The sequence below is a fragment of the Aptenodytes forsteri genome, unplaced genomic scaffold (assembly GCF_000699145.1).
Source record: "Aptenodytes forsteri isolate BGI_AS27 unplaced genomic scaffold, ASM69914v1 Scaffold191, whole genome shotgun sequence".
Lineage (NCBI taxonomy): Eukaryota > Metazoa > Chordata > Aves > Sphenisciformes > Spheniscidae > Aptenodytes > Aptenodytes forsteri.
In genome coordinates this window covers 772,273-792,476 of record NW_008794630.1, presented here as the reverse complement: position 1 = coordinate 792,476, position 20,204 = coordinate 772,273, and the positions used below count along the sequence as shown (strand labels likewise).

Below are 20,204 nucleotides of genomic sequence, written 5' to 3'. Positions count from 1 at the left end.
GACACATTCCTAATTCGGAGCACAGGGTAGGTCCAAGCCACAGTAACCTGACTTGGGTTGACAAGACTGTGCTTCTCTTCCTCCTGTCATTTCCCACCGGCGAGCCAAGCGCAGGGCATAATGGAGGGTGCAGATACTTCTGCTGTTGTTCTTCATTTAATGAAAAAGACATCAGATAATTGAAATATCAGAAAAGACAAACTTCTTTAAAAGCTTTATTAATGGAGAGAAAAATAGCAGTCTGGAAGCCTCATGCCTCCCAGGCCCGTGTCTATTGATTGTTTTCTTTGATATCTCGCATGGTACATAGGCCCTGAAAACGATACAATTAACATTTGGAAGCAGTTAATCTCTAGCAGAGCTTGTCAGCAGCAATTAACACGCCGTTATATCTCTACCACCCGTCAAAACAAATGCCTGAGACCTCCCTAGGCAAATTGTGCCTTCAGTTTCTATATTAGACACATATATATGTGCATGTCTCATGCATGATTTAACTGTTTATTAATTCCACTGCCAGAGCAGCTCAGCTGGGTAACACCCTGGCAGCAGTGGCAATGCCCGGAGCTGTGCTAAATGTGCTGTGACAGGCACTTGGCATGGCCATGGTCTGCATAAATGCGTTAGAGCTAGACAGAAATGGCCAGTGCCTCAAAGCTGGCATGTTTCCTTACAAATATTGTGGGATGGACACCGAGATCCTCAGGGGACTTCACCAGTTGTGGAGATGGAGGGTTGGAGACTCCATGTAGTGTCCACTTGGGACTTCCCTAGTGCACAGAGGGAAAAGCGGGGTGCAGAAGCCAGCAGGGCTTGGTACCCTCTCCAAACCTACAAAGACTGTGTTCTGCTTATGGTTGGATTTGCCCGGCGACTCCGCAGTAACCTCTTTGCTGTGGCAGACGAAAGTCCTCTGAGCGTACACCTTGCTCAGGGAAGGGTTTTGTTCTACCCCGGCACTTGGGACTTGCAGATGGTTACTGATACACAGAGTTTAGCCAAGTGCAAAGATAAGACATTGACCTTGTGCAGGTAGTGATGCAGGACAGCTGCAATTATAACAGCACCTTGCACGTTATAATGACAGGGTCTCTGCTTTGACTTGGGAGAGCGAAGGTCAGGATATTTGGCTCTGAGATGGTGGTGATCAGTCCCTGCTACAGTGCTGAAGCCCTCTGTTTCTCCATTTCACAGGCCAACCTTAGAGCTATTATCTCTTCTGAGAAGCGGGTGACACAGCTGATGAGCTCCATTGACGAGGCCCTGGCAGAGGTGGCCAGAGTGGAGGAGACCTTGCAGATCTACGATGAGTTACTGGGAAGCGTGAAGCAGCAGATGGACCACATCCACAGGGAAAACTCCTTGCTGCATCGCATCGTTTCCAACAAGACAAGGCTGATGGATGAGATCCTCTTCCTTACGGTACATGGATTTGCAAAGACATAAATCTTCAGCCTGTTGCATCTATTAGAAAAAAATTTCAGTGAGCCTCAAACTCTCTGAAAACTATTGTCTGTCTGCAAAGGCTACAGAGCTTCTCTGGCCCAGAAATGAGGGACTTTGTTGTCTTAATAATATAAGGACAGCCACACAGCTGGGATGGAGTACAGGTAGACCAGCAGCAGACATGATGTGCAGTACCCTCACTGTGGTCCAGGGCTGTAAGAGGGGTCCTTGAAAGTCCTTTCCATGGGCAAGATGAGCCTCAAATCACGTAATGCCAAGGACCTTCCAAACGCAGCTCTGCAGCCTTTCACTTGGGATGCTGTGGTCTGCCTTTCACTATCAGCTTTGGGACCTTCTTACATGCTGCCCAGAGGCTGCTGGGGCAGTGCTTTTACCCTTGCACCCAAAGAACTGAGACCCTCTCAGCCTGGTGCCTTCAAATTCCAGGCGTACTTATGTCTGGTTTGTGGGGTTACTTGTGGGAAGCACTTGTCACTGAGGGCAGTTGCTTTCTTCCTCCCTTCACTTGGCAGCTTTCAGTCTATATTTTTGTACTAGGGAAAAACCGCTCTCGTTAGTAAATAAGAGTCATTTCAATAACCAATAATCATTACCCAGGAATATGCAAGCACAGTACTTAATGAGCAATTAGAGCCAGTGCATGCAACACCCGCCCCGGGTCAAAGCATGCTCCCATCAGCACTGATAACCTCACATGCAGAGAAACCACTGGGGACTTTGGGAGGGTCCTGAGGCAAACTATACATCTACCATGGGAAAAGCATTCTGGGGACTCCCTGTTGCCCTGGAGAGGAGCCCTGGAGAGACTATTTGCCCAGGGACCCTGTTGCTTCTCTTCCCACTTCCCACTGATAGGAGCTTCCCCATTCCTTTTCTCTCCTTTGCTTTCTTTTTTTCTTTTTTTCTTTTTTTTTCCACCCTTGAAGGTAACTTAACTGTTAAGTCGATGTCTGCCATCAGCGGTGGACTTTGTGCACATCAGCCTGTCTCAGCATCCACTGCGGAGTAAGGAGCTTTTCTCTGCAGTACCTCATAGCCACAGAGACACTGGTGCAGGGGACAGCACAGCCAGTGGAAAGACTTTTGATGAGCTCTGGGAATATGGGAAAGCAAATTGTTTACAAACATACCATAAATGCAAGAACTGTGCAGTAATAGCACAGCTAATCCTCACTTCCACTGCTTACGGTGACCTCTATGCCATTGACCTCTGTGCCAACGAGGCTGGTGAGGGGTCTGGAGAACAAGTCTGATGAGGAGCGGCTGAGGGAACTGGGGTTGTTTAGCCTGGAGAAAAGGAGGCTGAGGGGAGACCTCATCGCTCTCTACAACTCCCTGAAAGGAGGTTGTAGCGAGGTGGGGGTCGGTCTCTTCTCCTTCCCTAGTGATAGGACTTTTTTTAAGAGTGGTTAAACATTGGACCAGGCTGCCCAGGGAAGTGGTGGAGTCACCATCCCTGGAAGTATTTAAAAGACGTGTAGATGAGGCGCTGAGGGACATGGTTTAGTGGGCATGGTGGTGTTGGGTCGATGATTAGACTCGATGATCTTAGAGGTCTTTTCCAACCTTAATGATTCTATGATTCTATGATTCCATGACCTTTTCATTTCTGAGTAACTCAAGCTGCGGCTTCCTTAGCTTTTTCTTTCTCCTCCCCACCACTTGGCTGCCAGTAGTGATCCCAGAGGAGCCAGCCCTTTGGAAACTCATGCTGAGGTTTGCCAGGGCTTCCTTGGCGACTGCTGCAGTTGTTACTGTGCAGACCTTTGTTTTTGGTGGGGATAGAGCAGCATGGTCTTCTTGACGGACACATGCAGCCTGGCAGCTGAAAGTAGCACTTGGCTATTTCAAGCCAGCAGCCTTTTGGGTGGAATAAGAAGGGATGAGAAGCTGGCTGTGCTTGTACCTGTTCTCTTCTGGCTTTGTTTTTAGACCCACCTCAACCTCAGCAGGGAACACTGCGATGCCCTAAGCCGGGCAGATCTTTCCAGCCCCAGCAGAGTGAAAGCCTGCATTGCTGCAGCAGAGGCTTTATCTGGCTGCATGAACATCCAGATACAGCCCGGTGAGTAGAGCGCAGAGATTTATGTCTGCAAATGGCAGAGCCACCAGCCCATCCACAACCTGTGCTGCACACCCAGCACCATCCTGTGCTGCCCAGCCTCTGCAGGTGCCCCTGGACCGCTGAAGCCGGAGGGGGTGTTCCCAGGAATTAGCTCACACACTTGCTGGCCAGCCCTGCAGGCTGCCTGGAGCAAAGCAGAAAAGAAATAGAAGGCAGGCATGTATTTGGGAAGCTAAGCAGCAGCACTGTCCTGGGGGTACGGGGGGGTGTACGGTGCAGAGCACCCTGCAGCACACCTGGAGCTGCAAGCTGGGGAAACAGGCTTGCAGGGTTGGCTTTCTTCTGAAGATATTGCTGAAGCTTTCAAAGTCTTCAGCAGCTTCACCTAAAAGCACAGTCAAGCAGGGCTGGGAAAGCCAATGTAACATTACTTCTGAACATCCATGGAGAAAAGTAGCTGGGGCAGGATTGGCTCCATCCCTAGAGAAATCCAATTCATGCTGCAAACAGCCAAGCCAGGGCATCCACTCACCACAGGCAGGTCTGCAGGCACCTCCCTCTGGACTCAGGCACCGGCTGGTCCAGTTTACATTAAAGTTGAGGCAAACTTATGGCAAGCATCTATACAATTCCTCTAAATACCTGGATGTAAGGCATCGTTGTCTGCCATCTGTGTACAACACCTCTTATAGTTCAGAAAGGAACTGGTGGAAAGACATGTTTAGAAATTGTGGTCTCTTGAGGCAACCCTGTTGTCTGTACTTGAGCATGGAAAAATGATAATTCGTTGCAGCAGTATCCACTGTGGGTGTTGTTGGAGACCTGCCGGTGTACAGGGACCTGATCTTGGCATGAAATCCCATGCTTTCCTTGTGAAGAGGCTGGGTGTTTGTCCTTGACCATGGTCGGACTGATGGATGCTTTGCAATTATTTTTTTTTTTAAATTTAAACTCCCTCCCTCTCTGTATTTGCTTGGTACCACAGCAAATCTTTTTCCCTTTGTTGGCTTTTGGGTGGTAGCATTTATCCCAGAACTTACTCCTTGAAGACCTGTTTTATTTGCCAGTGTGCTGAGTGACGTTGGTCTTCAGCCACGACAGCTCATGCCCCTCCAGACCACGACACCCTCTCTTTTTTCCCTCAAGGTTACCGGAAACTGCAGTCTGTGGCTGAGCAGCTGATCATGTTTGAAACTCTCAAGCAGAACTTTGAAAACTCTTTCATCAATCACATTACGAGCATCTTCAAGCTGCAGGTGGGCTTCGCTCTTCACGTGGCAGCTCAAAATCCTGGGAGATTTGAATATTCTGGTAAAATAGTACCAGCGGTATAGGGGAGGCCACCGTAAGAGGATTCTCCAAAAGTCTTTCCACATGCCTTCACCCTGCTGTTGCCCCCTAGCCCTCTGGTTAGTTTTGCAGGCATGCAGAAGAAATCCAGCGCAATTCTGCGTCTATCAGGCTATCAGGTTCCCTCCCATGACAGTCATTAATCCTCTGGTCGTGTTAAAAAGTGCTTAGGCCTAAAGATTTTTGCTTTAGATTTTCTTGTTTTACTTCAGGAGTGGTGGTGGTTGTTCGTCTGTTTGTAACATAAAATCCCAGGATAAAAGCCGATCTCTTGATCCTTTGATTAACGTTTTCAAGTGCTCGTCTTGCAATTTAAAAGATATGGTGGAATTGTCTCTGTGGGAAGAAAGCTGAAAGGAAAATGTTACTCTTCCAGATTTCATTTCATGAAAAGAAAAGGAGCTACTCCCAAATCCTTAGCATTATATCCTTAAATCTTTAGCATTTACTTTCAAGCATTGACTCTGGGAAGGGATGTGACTGGCAGGGAACTGTGAGGGAACTGTGGGATCTCCATCCTTGGAGATTTTCAGACCCTGACTGGACACGTCCCTGAGCAAGCGGCTCTGCCTGGACCTGCTCTGAACCTGCTGAGCTCCCATCCCACCTACATGACTCCGAGTCTGTAGGTGTGATGTCCCAGCACTGCCGGGCCCTGGCAGATGGGCTGCGTCAACTGTGCAGCATCCTTCCTCTCCATTGCATCCCACCGCAGCGGCATACCCACTGCCCAGTGCTTGGAGGGACAGTTTCCAGCATGCTTCTGAACAATGAGCTTTTCTCCTGTGTCTTCTCCTGACCAGTGTGCTTAGCTGGAGTATCCCACATGTTACTGATGGGCCAGCTCATTCCTCTGGGCTCAGAATTTTTCCCACAACATGGGATTAAAACTAGAGTTCAAAGTGATCATGCGTGCTCTGCTTCACCCTTTAACTTTGCTTCTCCAACATATTCAGAACTGGAAATTCAAGGGCAATTATGAAAAAACTGTTTTCCAGAGCTTTTCAAGGCTATGTTTTATTTGACTCTTTCTGCCGTTTCTGTTGCTTTAGGGTAATGCTCAGGTCCCTGCTCTCGGTCAGCCCGTTAACAAGCTATCTGCTCCAAGCCATGGACTCCACCATGAGGAACTGGTGCCCTACGCCCGGCTCATGGCCTGGCTGAGGAACGCCAACCCCGTTCTGTTCTATAATCTCCCCAAGGTATGGCTGAAATCCTGAACAAATATTGCAAACCATCCACCAGGAACAGATTAGTCAAACTGGTTAATTCGTGACGAGAGCTTGGTTTCACCAAATCCATACCACCAACGAGCTTCCAGCATTTGGCCCTTCTAGGAGAGTGTCTGGCCAACTTGGCCACATGATGTTGGACCTCTGTGCTTGACAGAAAGCAGTCTGGGACTCGGTGGCAGACATTGTGTTGAAGGAAAAGGTCTGAAATGCTAAAATTTGGTCTTTTTGCTTTCATCTGGCCATTTCTCTACTGAATGAGAGCGATAAGCATTAAATGAATGTGGTTAATCTTGTATTTTATTCCATACTGCTTTATTTAAAGGGTTCTAGGGAAGGGGCATCTTGAAGTCCTTGGCCTCTTCTGTTAATAGGGACTTTGTTCAGTAACTGAGATGGTTCTTTTTGTATCACTGAGGCTTGGTTTCTATTTTTCATGCTGGTTTTTGCCTTTCTGAAGGTCTTACACACCAAAACCAATAGGTCTGTTTCAGTTGCCATCTACTGACTTTTGTTTTAAGCGGGCAGCTGAAGAAAAAGCTATGAAATGGGCACTGTTCGTAGAGAGATGAGATACACCAGGAATTTCTGTGTCTGTCTGGTCTTTCCAGGTCTATGCCCAGAACCTCAGAAGACTCTATGACCGGGAAGTCGAAGCCTTTTTTGAGCAAGCCAAAACCTTCTTGTTAGGAAGAAGAAAAGGAGGTGAGTGATTCGCAAATATGACTTTTGTGCCGCTGAGCAGTGATTTATTTGCAAGTAGGGAACACGGCAATCGTCCTCTATCACAGGTGTCTTCCCCAGATTTTGTGCCTTGAATTTACTTTCTCCTCCATGGACTGGGTCTGCAGCTGGCAGCACATGACAAAGCTGACTCTGCTTTACACCAGCCAGTCTTCGTGTGAGCTTTGGCTCTGTGGATTGTCCAGTTTTGTTTAGCTGCTTCTCAGAGCTGTAGATTTTGTGCACCTTCCCTTCGCAGGACTCACAAATGATGCATGGGTGGCTGAGATCGTGTCCTGAGGAGCCGTAAGAGAGGGGGACGTGGGACTGCCTGGCTAATGCCTGGTCCACATTTCGTGCCAGCAGAGCTGGTCACGGACCCCTCAGACACTCTTTTCCTTGTAAAGAGGTGTCACCAAGCCTGTCCCTGAAGACACGAGTGTATTCATAGCAATATTTGTGAGAACAGAATGATTTCATAGAGAGCTGACTGTGGGGCTGTGTTGTCCCAAGGTGATCATTTCAACAGAAATCGCTGCATCTGACTCAAAATATTCCAGTCAGGTGTTTCTGAAGATAAAAAGAGAAACTGATCTGTCTCCTCTGGAAGTTTTTGATTGCGCAGAAGTCACATTTTCCTTCAGCAAAACAAAGCACTGTGATGGAAAGTTCCATGCCAGCTTGGCCCCGCTTGAATGTCAAAACCCACTTTGCATGGTGTGTTTAGTCTATCAGAATGCTAGCTCGGCCTCTTCCAGCTCTGCACCTACTTCATCACTTGTGTCCAGATCCCGGAGCCAGAGGACGAAGGCTAGGGAAGGAAACGGGGCTGGTGGCTGAAGGATCCTGGCGAAGGGCTCTGCCTCCCTGCGGTTGCTGTGCTGGCCCCACAGCAGCGATCATACCAATAGCCCCTGTCCAGCTGACACAACTGCCCTGATATTTGCCCATCCTTTGTCTTCTGGGGTGAAGTCCATGCCACTCTTGTGGGGTACAAGAGAGAGTTAGGGAGCCTGGGCCATGGGCAGCTGGAGGGAGTTACCCTGAAGCTCACCAGGCTGCAGGATCAGAACACTGCACATGATTTCCACTTCTGTAGCCCTCCAGGGCTCTTCCCCTCAGTTTCAGAATTGGCCATGAAGGGAAGAGCTAATATCTGGGTGTTTTGCTGTAATCTCCTCCCTGCTCTGGGGATCTATGAAGAACCTGGTGAGTCTCAAGCAGGGACGGAGAGAGCCTGTGCTAGCAGCAACTTGCACAAGAGTGGGAATAGGACAGTGCTTCTGCTGGCAGCTTTTCCCATGCTGGGGTAACAGAAGCTTCCTCTGCATCCCAAATTTTGTGGCTGTCGACTGGCCCTGCATCCCTCCGGGTGGGAGCACTCGGCATCGCTTTGTTCTGCATCATGGCAGCTGCAGCAGCTCCCTCCTCGCAGAGGTGAAGGGGCACAGCACCCAGAAGCACGAGTGGACCTGAGCGCTGGGTCTGCTCACCCCCTTGCTGCGCTCCCAGTACTGCCCCAGTCAGTCCCAGTGCAGGGTGGGCCAACAGCAGCAGACTGCAGTGCCCAGATGCTGGTGGCTGTGTCTGAAGAGGGACACGGGAGCGCTTCTCCGCTCCCGTTTTTGGGTGCGCATCACAACCGTATCTCAACACACCCACCACCCCTTCCAGCTCCTCCCTCCCCAGTGCCAGTTCCCCTGGGAAAGACGCTCCGCCACACATACCAGGAAAACAGGGGACCTCGGGACCATGGGACCAAACCGGGATGGGCAGTGCTGGCAGTGTACACGTACCTGCAACGGAGCACACAAGTCCTGAAAAGAAAGAAGGAAAATTTCACCTAAATAGTCTTTTGCCACTGGCAAGAAGAGGAGGGGAAAAGAAAAAATGCTTTCTCCCCACTAGTCATTTTCAAAAATTTATCCCCTTTGAAGGAAGAAAGAGACAGTAGAAGCTCAGATACTAATCCTTAATTAAAATGCTCCTTTTTGAAATTTTGCTAGAAATGGAGAGAGCGAACACCTCCAGGAAATGTTTTTATAGTCACCAGAAATCTATTTTTCCATGCCAAAATGATTTGCCAAACTATGGAGCCAAGAGAGGGAAAAACGGGGATCAAAATCTCTCTGCTAGTTCCAGCAGAAAAGTAGTGACATGATAAAAAGCATCAAAAAAAAATAGTAACATGATAAAAAGGGTCAAAAAATAAGTTGTGTAGGGAAAGTCAACAGGACATTTTTACTCTCCTTGTAATTTAAAAACAAGGTAACAGGCAATTAAATCAAAGGGACACGCTGAAAAGTGGTGATAGGAAATTATTTGTGCATAATGCCGTTAACCTGCCGTACTTGTTGCTACAAGCTGTCTCTGATGCTGGAGGACTCAGGAAAGCCTATAGCAAGCAGATGACAGGAAAATAAAATGAGACGGTAATAATAATCCCAGGATAAGACTGAGATACGGACTTTCTGAAAAAGGATAGCATTTCATAAGAACTGTAAAGGAAGACGCTTCTCCCATGGGGCTGTTACAACACACGTTGTCACCCTGAATGTCCTCCTCCCTCCTCGGAGGTGCCAGGGACCCAGCAGTGCTGGAGCACTCGATGCATCACTTGTTGGATCTGGGATACCCACCCTTCGAACACTTTGGCAGTCCCTGCTGCTGCGATCTGGACGCCAGGGAGGATACCTACGTTCAAGCAGACAGTGATGGGTTGGTGATGACACCTCGTGAGGATGTATTGGCCCAGGTGGAGGGCCCCGAGCAGAACAGAGCACTGTTCCTGTGCTTCCTTTCCAGCTCATGGCAGATGCAGTGCCTGGGGAAAGCTCTCCCCGGGGCGGCTGTCAGAGCTGGCAATAACGTATTGGGACAGGACACGGCCATTTCGTGTGGCTCCCCAGGGCTCGCTTGCTTTTGCCGTCCCCGCGCTGCCACACAGCCGGCGCTGGGTCTTGTCCTTATGGATGTCCCGCACTGCCCACCCTACTTGGAAGAAGGGGCGTGCGCATCAATAAAGCAGTCATTGTAATGAGATATTCTAGTCAGGATCAATTTGCTTCCAGCTTCCAGCTGTTTTATGCCTCACTCATACAGGGACCAGCTCACCACGTGGCTCCTGCACTCAGCCCGGCAGAGAGGGGCGTATGGTTTGCCTCACCTGCCACGTAGGGTAAAACAAACAGTTAAAAAAGATAATGTTCCTCTCACCCCACCCCCCACCCCCTCCTCCAGCTTTTCCTGGGGAAACATGCTCTTTCTCGCTTAAAAATAGGAATTCCTGATAAGAAGTAATGAACGTACTGGCAGCAAGCAAGCCTGGGGAATTAGCAGTGGGGAAGCAAACTCCGACCTGTGGTTTATAAGATAATGTGATCAAGTGCCATTTCCTGAAGAAGGGTGATTGCTTTTATTTAAACAGAAGGAAATAATGAAGATTGTGTATAGGATAAAGAGGCCCTGGTTCCTATTTGCAAAGTGATTGATGAGCTCTGAGCAAGGGACTTTAATTCTGCTGGGTGATAGAAAATAAAAACACCCAGGTTTGTCTCCTCCCAGAGCACAGCTGGGTCTGCTCAGAAAGCCATTAAAATGGGGGACATTGCAGGGGCAGAGATGGCTATTAAAGGTGCCCTTTATGAAAACAGATCTGTTAAATTAAAAAAAAGATAGCGTAGGGCTTGTGTTGCAGCCAGTCTGCCTGATCCCCTTTCGGTAAATGTTAAACCAGTGATTTCTCTTCAGTACTTTGTCTACCTTTAATGCCTATGCGAGTCCCATAAAATGGGAGTAATTAAAATCCCAGGAGAAAATCCAGTGTCTGTGAAACCCATTGCAGCAATAGCAGGACACCTTGATGGTTACAAGCCTGTTACTGCACTGTTATAAATTACCCAAAGGCATCTGCCTGTTGCTGGTGTTGCTCCCGGGGCCAGGACGAGATGGGATGAGCTTTGCCCGTGCTGGGGTGTGCTGGCACCGTGCTTTGCTGGGGTGAGAAGAGGTCTGGGGCAGGTAGGAAGCCCCAGGCTTGGTTGGGGATGCTCAGCCCACCGTTAATGTGAGCAGCACATTGAAACGACAGCCATGACATCATTGTAGAGTGCAATTAGTAATAGTGGGAATTTTTAGAAAATTGTATCCATGGAGCTTCTGCCAGCTGCAGAAAGGCACCTTCCCTGGGGCTTGCACTGCTACCAACTGAGATTCACCCGCCTGTCCCTGGAGACCCTGGGGACAAAGCAGGAGGGAGAGCATCACCTCCCTCCGGAGGTGAAGCTGACCTCGTCTTGACTCAGCAGGGTCAGCAGCACCCTGGAAATGCATGCACATGTCCTTCTGCTGAAGGAGCTTGGCAGCAATGGACACTGAAAGCGAGCACGGCCTCTCCCAGCTCCCGGGGACTTTTGGAGACCCCTGCTGAAATATTTTCTGCAAAATCGGTTGGTCTCAGGCTGTTTTGCAGGGAAGGTTTGGCTCTGGTGAAGTTCTGTGGGAACCTCATCCAAGGTCTTTCCTGACGTTTCACCTGCTCAGCTGCTCCTAGGGGTGAGCAGCTGCATGGATAAAAGCCCAGGCTGCAAGGACACTTGCCTAATAACATCCCTGAGCCCTGCTTTAAAATATCCCAGGCTTGCTCTAGCTCTCCGTGCCTCTTTCTTTCTACTGATTACTGTGGCCGTGTATTTTTAGGGTTGATTCCCTGCCCTCATAAAGGATTATTTATGCCAATCGCTTCTAAATATACCACCTGATGATTTATTGCTTTGTTTCAGTATTATGGGAGAATTTAGAAGGCAAACCCCAAGCTGTTTATAATTAATTGTGAGCCGATAATTAAATCTTTTCTCCTCATTTTCCCATTCCCTTTTCCACACTGAAATTTACAGGTGCGTAAAATTCTTTCCTGTTTGCCGTGGGGAGATATTTTTTCCCTGGTTTTGCCACTTCCCAGCAAGTGAAATTATCATCACCCATTGCATAAGGGTGGAAAAAAGATTATGAAGCAGCTTATTAACAGACAGCAGGGCTGTCTGTCATCTCTCATCCCTGCTCAGCATGTAGGGCATCTGACAAATCCTTTCCAAAGGTAAAAGCCCTGCAGGTAGTAGCTTGAATAAGGATATTTCGGATGTTATGAGAAACGGAGAGCTGGCCTGACTCACCCAGGACCTCTGGGGTTAGTGGAATGATACCAATTGTTAGAATTAATTAGAAAATAATAGGGATGTTTCCCCACTGATTTCTTTCAGTGAGCATAATAGTATTTTTTTAATGCACATTTCAAAGAAATTTTTCAACTTTTCCACTTAAGCCAGGGACCCAGTGAAAACCGTGTGGTTAAAAACTGGTAATATTCGAAAAGTGTATTAATTTCCAGGTGAATGTTTATAATTTTTAAAGGCTAGTTTTTGGAAAAAAGCCAACCTCCCCCCACCTGGATACTGTTTTATGGCGATTTACCATCAAAACTAAGCAACAAACATTTTCCCTGAAACTCTTGCAGGCATTTCTGCCAATTTATGCTCTTATCACCTAGGATTTTTCACTCCCCAGTCCTCAAGGGTTAGTATTAAGCACTAAATAGCAAAGGGGAAAGCATCACAGACAGTGAAATAAAAAAAGAGTAATGAAAAAGAGAGAGAAACAGATGAGAAGGCAGATAAACGAGAGCAAAACCTGCATCCCCCGTACATCTGAATCCAACCGGAAAAGGCCAATTCACACGTAAGATCAGACATAAAAAGAGACATTTAAATCTGTTAAAATGATCAAAGGAGCTGGAGAGGCCAAGAGGGATGGAGATGTCTAACCACTTACTGACATACTGTGCAGGTCTTCAGGAATGCCTAGAGAAGCTGATGGCGATGGGGAGCCAGCAGCTGTCTCTATGGAGTCTCCCTGGGAGCAGAGAAGGCCAGGAGAACACACCGGGCAAAGGCAATGTCATCGAGGTAAGGAGCTGAGGTTTTCTAAAGGGTTCATGTGTCCCGTAGGAGCTGTGCCAGCGCTGCAACCCATCCCATGGTCCTTTCTCTAGTGCCGTGTACTTGGAGCAGAAGCAGAGATGTTTTGTACTGCTGACCAGGTTTAGATGTCACTTCAGGTGGACATGGACATCTACTCCGGTGTCCTCACTGTGTGCTAGAAGGTTTTCTAACGTGTCTGATGGTTTCTAAGCAGGTGTTGGAGCAGGTGCTGAGAGAGCTGCAACCCCTTTGCACCGCAGAGCAGCAGTTCATTGAGAAATTCTTCCAGCTAAGCCAGGACGCTACAGAACTGCAGGTGCTGGAGGTACGTGTGAGGACTATGTCCTCTCCAGTCCCTATAGTCAGTCCTCCCTCCAGCTTGATACAAGCCTCAGCAGGCACAGTGGGGTGGCTGCTTACCTCTATCAGATACCTGAGCTCTCCTGGGCTCTTGTCCTCTGGCAATTGTCAGTGGTATCAGTAGTGGGGAAGCTTAAGACCTCCTGATGACAGAGGAGAATTGCATTGAACTTAACTGACAGCTCCAGCAAAATCACAGGATCTCTAAGCATTAAACACAGGACTCCAATATGAGGCAGCAGAAATGAAGCCCAGATCTCAAGTTTTCCTCTCTGAGGGAGGGCAGACAAATCATATTTTCCATCCCATTCTTTCTTTCAGGCATCTGCCACTGAGGGAGGAGCGGGCATGGCGTCTCCAGAGGACCCTCCTTGCACCAAGCCTCAGAGCCAGTACGTGGGTGATGAGATACAGCTGGCTGCTCTGACAAGGGCATGGTCTGGAGTGTCCTACAGGAACGGCCTGACATACTGATGGAGGGATTTTTTTTTTTTTCACTCTTGACCATCCTGATGTCAACTAAGTGGTCTCAGGTTTGCGCCCTGTATAGCAAAAAAACCAGGAGGCATCATAGCTGGGCATGCAGAGGGGCTGAGCAGAGCCTACTGGTTCTGCCTTTCCCCAGCACAGTCGTTCTGCTTCAGGGTGGATCAGAAAGCGAGGTTTATGTTTCATGGAAAACCCTATGTTTCAATCGGTTTTATTTCCTTATTAGCAATGTCATGAAGTGAAAATATACTGCGGAACAGAAATCTTATTAAAAATGTCAGCATAAAAACACTGGAAGCTTTCATTTGGCTGGCAAAACAGGACATTTCAGCGTCTTCCCACAAGCAGAGATGGTGAAAGAGTTGAAGGATGACCCAAGCCTAAACAGGCTCCACTGTGATACAGAAAGCTTTGATTCTTTCTTTAGCTTTGCCCTGGCCTCTGCAGCTGGCCACAGGGCCAGTGCCCCTCCCCATTTCATTGGTTACCTTTTTTTTTTTTTTTTTTGTTAAAGACTAGAAGAACCTACAACCCAGCTGCTGAGTGAGATCTTCAGTTGCCTGGAACCGGAGCTGAGAGGATTTCTAGAGGTCTGCAGTAAGGTCCACCCATTCAGCTGCTTGCAGGTCCTGGTTACCTTGAATGACTTCATCTTTGAGATGTTGGGCTCTTCCTCAACTCTCCACTCATCCTTCCTTAACACTGTCCTGGGCAACATGCTGTTCCTGGCCAAGAGCCGCTTCAACAAATGCATTGTGAGTATCAGTAGGAGTAAGCCCAAGTAGACCTGAGTGATGTTTGACCCCCTCCAGAATCTTCTAAACTTCTAACATGCTCTTCATCGAAGGCAGCACTGGTTTATATCAGGCAGGGATCTGGCTTTTTGCTTTTGGGAGGACTAGACCCTCATTGCACCAATGATTGTGTCTGTGTGAGGGAGGTGGGACACAATAAACCTAAGTGCCATCTGTGCCTCCTTTTACCAGGATAGTCAAACCAAAGGGGTTTCCCCCATATAGAGTACTGGGAGGCTGTGAGGGTGACAGCAGCATGTCAGATGGCTGGAGCCAAGCTCTCCTGTTCTCCTGCTGGTACAGCAGGTCATGCTCCAGGACCAAGCAGCAGGGAGGGGAGTGGGGGGCGGGTCAAGAGCCCATCAGAATTGGCCAAGGAACCACTGAGTCCACTGAGGTCAAAGGAAGCCACATGTTGACATCAACTGTGTTTGTGCCAAGACCTGGAGCAGCAAGTCTGCTCATAAACCAGCCTGAGAAGTGCAAGAAATGGCAGTGGTGAACAGGTCTGCCCTAGGAGCTGCGGGTGTCTGCATGGGGAGATTGCAGCAAAGAACCGCATAGCCTGGGAGGCCAGGTACGCCAACTCCAGGAGAGCAGCTAGCGCGGCTTCACGTCCAGCCTCAAACAAGGAAGCTCACATATCTTCCCACGGAAGATATTGTAAATGGAGAAAGTGGTATACACGACTGATTTCTTTGCTTGTTTTCTGGCCTATGCCTTCTTGTGCCATAAAATGAGGCTGGGGCCACATCAGATCTGAGAGTGCCGTGTCTTGTGTGTTGTTGCCAGGAGACCTTGTGCAAAGAGATTGAGGAGGCAAAGATGCCCAGCAAGTTGAAAGACAGGATCCTGCCCTCCGTGAGCCTCTTTGAGGAGTTTGTGAACTTCTCGGAGGTGGTGTTCAGGACAGCTCGGCAGAGAGGGGACCTGCACGAAGCACATCTCAGGCTGGCCAGCAGTGTCTTCAGCAGCAGTGAGTACAAAGGCTGACGGTTGGATGTATCAGTCAGGCAAGCTTCAGGAGTTACTAGCAATCAGCTGAGCCACCAGGGCAGGGTATGTGCAGGCTACCTGCCTCCTGGCACTGAAACTGCCTTCCCTGAGCAAAAGCCTGGGAGCATCAGACAAATTCAGTGTGGCATGCCAGCTGCATGGGTGCATGCCACACCGGGCTGGTCCCAGCTGTGACAGGGCTGAGACACATGTGCTTAGCTTTGAATCTAATGTCAATCTCTCCTTTCCCACTACGGAGGGAGTAGCTCCTCACTACAGATCAGACGACTCTTCTTACAAGCGCAGAGGTCTTGGGAGCAGTGGCAGCTGAAGAGCAACTCCCCCCAAAACACCAAGGCACATTGGTAGGGAGAGAGGGGTTGGGAGAGCAAGGCAGGTAGCTTTCAGCAGGATCCTGTGTTGTCCCAGCTGGTGCTCACAGCTGTTTGTAAGTGGAGGGACCCTGCTTCCCAGCTTGGAGAGGACCCGAGGGGCTGCAGAAGTAACAGCTCCAAGCCTCTGAACCACAGATCACTAGGTGGTGTAAAGAGGCAGCTCCCGCCTGCAAATGAGCCTGGGGTGACCCACTGAATAGCAGCTCATAAATTCAGGAACACAGCCCCTTCCAGGCTCCAACAATGTTTACAGTGAAGCAGGTGAGATAGGGAATCAAGCTAATGAACAGGGATCAGTATTTGCGTTATGGGTAGTTACTCCCTCCGGTACTGGAAGTCAGATGGTTCAAATGAGACAGCCTAACGACATTTTACTGACATGCGTGAGAAAGGCCCCCTCTGTCCTGCATGCACAACGAGCTACTCAAGCTCTTGCCCTCTCCAGACCAGCTGGCAAGTGGCTGGCAGCGTGGTGAGCCATGCCTCCGCTCGGCAGGCTGAGTGTGTGCCATGCTGATGTGCCGCTCTGGCCCCCAGGTCAGAAACCAATTTGGACAGGGCAGGACTTGGATGTCTCTGCACCCTTTTGGGTAAACAGTTATTAAATGTCATGACCCCAAAGCTCTGCAAGGCAAGGTGGTTGAAGAGCTGAACAACCTGTGGTGATGCTCACCTCAGCTCTTGGTTAAACTCTCCACTGGTGACCAAAGCCTGACAGCGTCTGCATCTCATGTCCCTCCTGATCCAGCCTGCAGGGTCTTCTTTCCATACCTGATTTGTTCCTTTCTTTTAAGTCAATAGTCTGTCCTCAGCAAACCTGAAGGTGAACACAGATATGGTCATGATGGAAAATTTCCACCACATTCACTGCTTCCTGTGCCAAAAGAAGATCCACTGCCTGGAGGGCAAGAAGAGAGAAGCCAAGCAAAAGTATAGTGAGCACATGGAGAAATATGTCAAGTACCTGGGCCAGCCACTGGAGAAGCTCAATGTGAGTACAGGATAAACTGACCCTTGCCTGGGTCTCAAAGGGCAACTGTACTTCCCAAAATTATGAATTAACTGGGGTTCAAATCATCCCTCCCCAAATCCAGTCTGGGATTATATCGGTGTGTTGTCACATCCCCAATGTTCCCACACCTTCTCTGACCACTTGCTGCTGGGTTTCACCATGCAGCACAGCCCCAGCAAGGACAGGGCTCAGCAGCGTCAGATGCTGGTACCAGCTCTGCAACCCAGCCTCCGTGCGGCAGTGTGAGGACCTGTTCAGACCCCCACTCCGGGTTGTGTGCCTGCGTCTGGCAGATGCTGGTTTCTTTTTGCACGGCTGCCTGGACTAATAAGTCTAACACAGCTTCACGCTTCCCAAACGGCTGCTTTGTTAACTGAGCTAAGAGCATCTGGCTTTGCTAACTCAAACAGGCATCCCCCTTCCCCCCAGAGACGATGGCTGCTCCCGAGACCCCTCCTCGCTCTGCTCCTTCTCTCTTCTCACTGGCCTAAAATGTCTCTCAGACTGAGATCAGCTTGAATTATTTATAGGGCCTGTTACTTTCGATTTATTTCCAGTCTTTGCTGTCAAACATCTTGTAGGTTTGACTGGAAGATCAGCTCAGTGTCTCATGCTACCTGCAGCCCTGCGATGTTAATGGCTTCAAGTCCTTCCTCTGTGAGGGAAAGTATAATTTCACTGCTTACAACAAAGCAAAGCAAGTAACATATGAGGGTACTTGGATCGCATTCTGCTCAGGGATTTCTGGAGTCCTGACATGACCTTCTCTAGCAGACCACATAGCTCTTCAGGTTTGAGTACAATTTGCTAACATCAAGAGAAGTTGCAAAGGGGCCTAAATAATGTAGGAGCCCATTTCTGCTTTTGAAAACAGCTTATGCATTTAGGAACCTCTTTGCCTCTGAAATTCCTTAGGATTTTGGGGTATTTCTCCACAGCAAAATTGCAGTGTTGAACCTGCTTTGAGCAGGAGGTTGAACTAGAGACCTCCTTAGGTCCCTTCTAGCCTGACAGATTCTGTGTCTGAAAAACTCATGCTGAAAAAAATACTTGTCGGCATTGAGCTTTTTGTGGAGCTACACTGCTCCTGGTACTTTTCTGAAAGCTAGCTGAGGTCTGTATCCCTTGGGGTTGGCATAGCCCTGGGCTCTCAAGCAACAGCCATGCTTGGGGTGGGACATGCGCTCCTTTTGAAATTCCTCCCTACAGAACAGCTTTTCCTGCTTTCATACGATATCCTGGAAGAACTGAGAAAACTTGAGTTTTGCTTTACACTTCTGCAGATTCTGGGATTCCCCCAACCCCACCTCCGGCTCCAAACCCCCTGTAGTGAGCAAAGCTGTACGAAGCACCAAGGAACATGAGTGATTTTTCCAGCAGTCCCATTGCTCCATGGTACTGCAACACTTAGATATGCTGCTTGCCAAGCAGGGAGGGAAGAGAACTGATGACATTCCCTATGCCCTGCTTTCCTGGAGAGTAAACAATCTCCAATACTTCATTTCCACTTAATTAGACATGGGAAGGGAACTGAGGAAAGTGGTCAGGTTTCAGCCCTGCCACAGGAGTCCGCCTTACGGCAGCTCATCAGTGAATGTCTCCTTGCCTTTCCAGCACTTCTTTGAAGGGGTGAAAGCCCGTGTGGCTCAAGGGGTAAAAGAAGAAGAGGTCAGTTTTCAGCTGGCCTACAGCAAGCAAGAGCTGAGGAAGGTCATTGAAAAATACCCTGGCAAGGAAGTGAAAGGAGCCCTTGAGACCCTCTACAGGAAAATCCACAAGGATCTCTCCCCAGAGGAAAATCTTTTGCCGGTAACTGGAGTGTGATCTGGGTGTCATGCTATGATGTTTTGGGGGGGTTCAGGACTGCAAAGCATGTATAGCAGTCACGAGCTGATGAAGGGAGCTGACGGTCTGTTTTTCCCTAGGTGGTGTGGCACGCTATGGAGCAGGAGTTCATACGTCAGTACCAAGAGTTTGAGGATCTGATCCAACGCTGTTATGCAGGATCAGGGATTGCCATGGACTTCACCATGGAGGCCTTGCTGAGCTACTTCAACTCCATCACTCTGTCCAACATGTAAAGGCAACCCTCCCTGGATGTCTGTTGGGAGCAGCTCAGGAACCCTTGTCTGCAGCTACACCTTTAAGATGCTACACTCAAAATCCTTCCCAAACTGAAGTTTGATATATGGGGGTCCCATCCTGAACTTAATGCCAAAGTGCATCTGACTTGTCTGTCTTAGGCTAGATCTCCCTTGGGGATGTGGAGTTTTCAGACCCAAATCGCAGCTTCCCTGCTCCAAGAAACCATTATGCAGCTGGTAAAAAAACCCTCCCAAACCTCAAATTTCTGCCAAAGTGAGTGCCAGCACTGTACCTTTTCAGCAGACCTGCACTGGGAAGTCCCAGTGCAGCTGAACAGCAAAAGGCATCTTCTCTCCACGAACTCTCTCCTTTTTATCTACTCTCAGAATTCACAGTGAACCTGTGCTAAAACAAGAGGGTTACAACACACCGAGACACCCAGACGCGTGTAGTGTTACTATATCCAGGTATCAGAACATGCACCATTGCTCTACCAGCTCTTCAGTAGAGACAGATGAAAGTTCAGAGTTATTAATATAAAAAGTTTTATTGCTTTTAGCTGAGAAAGGATTTACTTGCACGTAAACTGGAGTGGAGCAAATGCTACAGTTCTAGAGATCCAAACTGGTCTCTCAGGGAGTTGCCTGTTCTTACCTCATTTTCTTATGAAGCATCCTGTAGCAACATCACAACTCGCATATATATTTTTATTGTTGAAAATACAGCCTCTGTATCTTGTGATGATAATCGTGGGGCTAACATGCTGTCCATTATAACCTTCTCTCTAAAAAACTGAAGATCCTGAACTCTTTGGTTCAGTACAAAAAAACCCCAATCAATCAGGCCCATAGTGATGACACAGGGTCAAGGACAAGGATATTAGTCTATAAGCTGACATCTAGACTAGCAGGGTCATCGGCCAGGTAGAGGCACATCTGAAGCTAGGCTGGAGACCAGCACCCCTACACCAAAAGTCAGGCATGGAGTAAAGGCCCTGAGAAGAGCTTAAATATCCTCCAGGACCCATGGGTGTGGGTGGAAGCCCTCAGGTGAGGCTGGTCAGGGCTATTAAGGCCAATTAGTGCCCTCAAAGCCCTGTCAGGCGTCAATGTCAATGGTCCCGTTGCTAGCACCTGTGGGTGCTAGCAACTTTGGGAGTTTTAGTAAAGAAAAGATATTAGGATTTTTCCCAAGAAAATGAGGTTTGGGAGGTCCACCTGCTGCTTGTCCGTCTGTCTGTCAGCCCCCCTGTGTAGCTATT

The 20,204-nt window shown here is 48.6% G+C and overlaps 1 protein-coding gene across 1 annotated transcript in view; it reads left to right on the top strand.

The window, feature by feature from the left end:
• The window catches only part of LOC103894096 (exocyst complex component 1), a 29,038-nt gene extending 10,099 nt beyond the window's left edge, over positions 1–18,939 (top strand). Inside the window, 13 exon segments of the mRNA XM_009273413.1 lie at positions 1,195–1,422; positions 3,400–3,532; positions 4,679–4,788; positions 5,935–6,084; positions 6,726–6,819; positions 12,679–12,797; positions 13,027–13,137; positions 13,494–13,564; positions 14,176–14,416; positions 15,248–15,431; positions 16,641–16,837; positions 18,473–18,667; positions 18,784–18,939. Of these exon segments, the coding sequence (XP_009271688.1) occupies positions 1,195–1,422; positions 3,400–3,532; positions 4,679–4,788; positions 5,935–6,084; positions 6,726–6,819; positions 12,679–12,797; positions 13,027–13,137; positions 13,494–13,564; positions 14,176–14,416; positions 15,248–15,431; positions 16,641–16,837; positions 18,473–18,667; positions 18,784–18,939 (1,989 nt within the window).
• Positions 18,940–20,204: the final 1,265 nt, after the last annotated feature.